We start from the raw sequence: 4,674 nt of genomic DNA on the forward strand, positions 1-4,674 counted from the left end.
AATTCAAATAGATAAAAATAAATTGACTGCAGATTTTTATTTTTTATCTTTTAAAAAAATAACATAGAGTGTTGGTTACATATATGTTAATAATAATAATAATAATAAAACATAGATTTTAGTAAGATGGAAAACCATGTTATTAATCATGCCTACATAGAAAATTTGAGGATTATCTATTAAAAAAAAGGTTATGTGGTGATATTTTTTTAGCTGAAATGACTGAATAGTTCCTGAGGACTAAACCCTTTTTTGGGTAAAGATGTTACTTAACTTCTCTGATATCTGGCTATAAATATGCAACCAAAGTTCCTACTTTCAAAAACGCCAAGCTTGCAACAATGGCTTCTCCACTTACAATACTCTTATTAGCTTCGTTTCTAATGGGCTTGCTGCCTTGTCAATTAGTCATTGCAGAACACTCTGAACAGGCAGAGCCAAACAGAGTATATTTCAAACTCTATTAATTCTTTGGTTCATACATCATACATGCACAGAATTTAGTTTATATCAAGTAATTCAACGTCACTAACGTTCAGGTGTACATTGCTTTTCTGGGAGAACGCAAACATGATGATCCAAATCTCGTCCAAAAATCACATCATGACATGCTCATATCTCTGCTCGGAAGGTATACGTATATAAACATTGAATTGTTTTATATTTGTAGTTTTACTTCACTGATGGCATAAACTTGATGTGTTTTCCCAGCAAAGAGGAAGCTTTAAAGTCTATAATCTATAGTTACAAGCATGGGTTTTCAGGATTCGCAGCCACACTGACAGAGTCCAAAGCCAAGCAACTTTCAGGTCTCCGTAGTATCTATAAATATCACAGTGAATAATATTACAGTGTGCAAGCTAGGCATTCAAACAGTCTATCTTAATCTCAATGCAGGATTTCCGGGGGTGATTAGTGTAAAACCAAATCAAAAACGCCAACTGCAAACAACCAGAAGCTGGGACTTCCTTGGGCTTCCGTATGACCATCCTGAAGGAACACTCCTCCAGAAAGCCAACAATGGAGATGGTGCCATAGTTGGTGTCATTGATTCAGGCACATCTCAAAGATTTCTTCCTCCTCTGTTTCTCTAATTGTTCTTTGATCATACCATGAAGGAATGCCATTTACAGGTGTATGGCCAGAATCAAGGAGCTTTAGAGATGATGGTTTTGGTCCCATACCATCAAGATGGAAAGGTAAGTGCCAAACAGGGCAGCAATTCACCAAAAGCCATTGCAACAAGAAGCTGATTGGCGCACGGTGGTACTCTGGTGGCGTAGATCAGGATGATCTGAAAGGTGAATATCTCTCAGCAAGGGACTTGAACGGGCATGGAACTCACACGGCCTCCACTGCTGCTGGTGTGCTAGTACGCAACGTGAGCTTCAATGGACTTGCTGCAGGGGATGCGCGCGGTGGCGCACCCCACGCGCGACTGGCAGTGTACAAGGCTTGCTGGGGAACTGGTGGATGCTACGACGCAGCCATTCTGAAGGCCATCGACGATGCGATCCACGATGGCGTGGATGTTTTATCTTTGTCACTGGGATCATTGGACAATGATTATGGCCAGGGCACTCTGTTCGCTGTTTCCAAAGGCATCACCATCGTCTTCGCTGCAGGGAACGATGGACCATCGCCACAGACTGTATCACCTTCTGTTCCATGGGTCATTAACGTGGCCGCTTCCACATTGGACCGCTCCTTCCCCACTGTCCTCAACTTCGATAACCGCCTTAAAATAGTGGTACATATCCCATGTATACATGTTGCTTCAATGCTTCTTTCTCACTATTCATTATTATTATTTTTTTTTTTTTTTCTGAAAAAGTGGATAAACCACATTATCAATTGACTTCAGTTAAATTTCAGGGTCAAGCTATGTTCTATGACATCAATAACAGTACTTCCAGAACACTTGTTCAGGGTGGCAGGTACCATCCAGGGACTGCATATATGTATATATATATATATATATATGTATTTGTATGAGAGTGTTGGTGTCTCTTCTAATAATCTAACCTGTCATTTTTTGTAGTTGCAACCAAGAGGATCTCAAGAACGTGGATGTTACTGGGAAAATGGTGCTATGTTATTCACCTAATGAAGTGTCAACAACATTCCCCAGCTTTGGCTATTCTTTCGCGTTGACTAATGCATTGGCAGCCGGAGCTGGAGGGGTCATATATACAGAGTATCCCACTGATTTACTCTATTCTGTTATTGATATATGTCATGGCATTCCTTGTGTATTTGTAGACATTGAAGCTGCCAGAAAAATATCCAATATTAAGTGAGCATTTCCTATCCCCCCCCAAAAACTCCTAATTCAACACTTGGTTTCTCCTTTTCATGAGTTTTTGGTGATGTCTTTGTGGCTTACAGCTCAACTGTGAAAGTGAGTCTCACTAGGACTGTTGTGGGAGATGAAGTTTGGGCACCCATGGTGGTCTCTTTCTCATCCAGAGGACCCAGCCATTCTTTCCCTTCCGTGATTAAGGTGCTCAGAATGTGACACACCCATTTCAGCATTATTAACTGATGTGTCGTTATGACAGTGTATCAACTCTAATAAAACTAAACATTTGTGTTTTGCCAGCCCGATGTTGCAGCACCAGGAGCCAACATCTTGGCTGCAGTGGGTGACTCTTATGCTTTTGAATCAGGGACCTCAATGGCATGCCCCCATATCTCTGGAATAGCCACACTTCTTAAAGCAGCTCACCCTGATTGGTCTCCTGCTGCTATTAGATCAGCAATAGTAACAACTGGTACTGCTACTACTATTAATCACAACCACTAGTACTATTAGTACTTCTACTATAATAATAGCATCAAATTAGCTGATCTTCATGCTTGTCATTCTTTGAAGCAATGACCACTGATCGATACGGGGAACCAATTCTTGCAAATGGAGTTCCCCGGAAGTTTGCAGACCCTTTTGATTATGGTGGTGGAGTTGTTGATCCGAATAGAGCTGTAGATCCGGGTCTTGTTTATGATGTCCATCCAAAAGACTATCTAAAGTTCTTCAACTGCACTCTTGCTCTAGATAGCAATTGTGACGTTCTCACTGCACCATTATATTACCTCAATGTTCCTTCAATTGCCATTCCTGATCTCAGAACTACCCAGCATGTTTTAAGAACTGTTACTAATGTTGGGAATGTGGATGCAACCTATAAAGCCATTGTTGAACCTCCTTCAGGGGCAAAAATGGTGGTGGAACCTTCTGTTCTTGTGTTTAATGCCAAGAAGAAAAAGAACAAGTTCAAGGTGACTTTCATGGCGATTCGTAAGGTGCAAGGGCAGTATACTTTTGGAAGCTTGACTTGGGTGGATGGCAAGGGCCATTCTGTTAGAATTCCAATAGCAGTGCGCACTGTGATTTATGACAACTATTCAGACGTTTCATGAAATTACCACACTGGAAATTGAATCACTTCTAATTATATGGAATTATGAATAAAATCCTATCTATTATGCTTGTATGATAAAGGTGAAAGTGTTCTACAATTTCACTGAGTTCTCTGCTATTCACTATAATATTTTCAACTATTTGATCATTTTAATTTCCTTCAACGAAACCATAATTGTGGCTAACTGTGACTTCTGTGCAATAAGCTGATATATATATATATATATATATATATATATATATATAAAGTGTTATAAACTGATATTTAAAAAAAAATGGATAAATCACATATTCATTGCAACAAAATTGAATACAAGCTGTTATTTCATTCTTATCCTAAATGAAAAATCAAGGGTTTAAATCCGTGATTTATCTTCATCTTTCACTAACAAAATATAATATTTTTTTTATTATTTTCTTATAAAGTTCAGTGATTTCTGATGCCAAGCTACTATTGGTTTTGAATAGATATCTGAGAAGCAAGGAATTGATGCATTAATGAATGCTCTTGTTACAGAATGGGCTGCACATGAAGGGGGGTGTTAGGAGGAATGCGCTCTTTGAAAAATTAGGCTCGGGGACTGTTTACTTTTTTTTTTTTTATATAAAAAAATAAATAAGTCATAATTTTATTTAGAAAATGAAAGAGCACAACCTGAAAAACAAAACAAACAACACCAAATAACAGAGAAGAAAAACAACAAACCAAAGTAAAAAGCCATCACTAGGGATAATATGCTTCTACCCACAACAACCTCGACCAAAGAAACAAAGCATGAAAAAAATTACATTTTTTAAATCATAAGTATTAACATTAAAAAAATTACAAAATACATTGGTTATATAGAAGAAAAAAAAACAATATAATAAAAAAAAAATAGATAGACACTATAGACACCAGATAGATGTGGAAATACAACATAAAGGACACTATAGCGGCTCACAAACGTAGATAAAACACTGTTAAATTTTGAGAAAAACAATGAAGAATCCATTGTCAAGGTGAAGAAAGACTAAAGCAAAAGGAAAAACAAAGCGGAGAAGATGGAGAAACGATTGCAAAATTCTCATTGATCAAAAGTTGTCTGAAATGAAAACACTGCTATTTATAAATATTGATGTGGCTAAATCAATTATAACAAACTATGCTGATATGGACCAATCAAATAGAGAATAACTCTGTTGACTTGGCAGATGAATCAATATTAACTATGCTGACGTGAACCAATCAAATAGAGAATAACTCTGCTGAC

The 4,674-nt window shown here is 37.6% G+C and overlaps 1 protein-coding gene across 1 annotated transcript; it reads left to right on the forward strand.

The window, feature by feature from the left end:
* The first annotated feature begins 326 nt into the window (after positions 1-326).
* Positions 327-3,569, forward strand: LOC120275781 (subtilisin-like protease SBT3.5). Its single transcript, XM_039282479.1, has 10 exons — positions 327-446; positions 540-631; positions 712-809; positions 898-1,056; positions 1,134-1,750; positions 1,876-1,937; positions 2,042-2,296; positions 2,389-2,503; positions 2,603-2,774; positions 2,876-3,569. The coding sequence occupies exons 1-10, from the start codon at positions 342-344 to the stop codon at positions 3,418-3,420; spliced, it is 2,220 nt and encodes a 739-aa protein (XP_039138413.1). The 5' UTR covers positions 327-341; the 3' UTR covers positions 3,421-3,569.
* The last annotated feature ends 1,105 nt before the right edge of the window (positions 3,570-4,674 follow it).

This window comes from Dioscorea cayenensis, chromosome 14 (genome assembly GCF_009730915.1).
Source record: "Dioscorea cayenensis subsp. rotundata cultivar TDr96_F1 chromosome 14, TDr96_F1_v2_PseudoChromosome.rev07_lg8_w22 25.fasta, whole genome shotgun sequence".
Taxonomy (NCBI): domain Eukaryota; kingdom Viridiplantae; phylum Streptophyta; class Magnoliopsida; order Dioscoreales; family Dioscoreaceae; genus Dioscorea; species Dioscorea cayenensis.

Excerpts from the sequence above, each read along its gene's own strand:
- LOC120275781 (XM_039282479.1), top strand. The coding sequence starts at position 342 with ATGGCTTCTCCACTTACAATACTCTTATTAGCTTCGTTTCTAATGGGC. Across the intron at positions 1,057-1,133 it reads AGTTGGTGTCATTGATTCAG|GTGTATGGCCAGAATCAAGG; the intron begins GCACATCTCAAA and ends TGCCATTTACAG. Across the intron at positions 2,775-2,875 it reads ATCAGCAATAGTAACAACTG|CAATGACCACTGATCGATAC; the intron begins GTACTGCTACTA and ends CATTCTTTGAAG.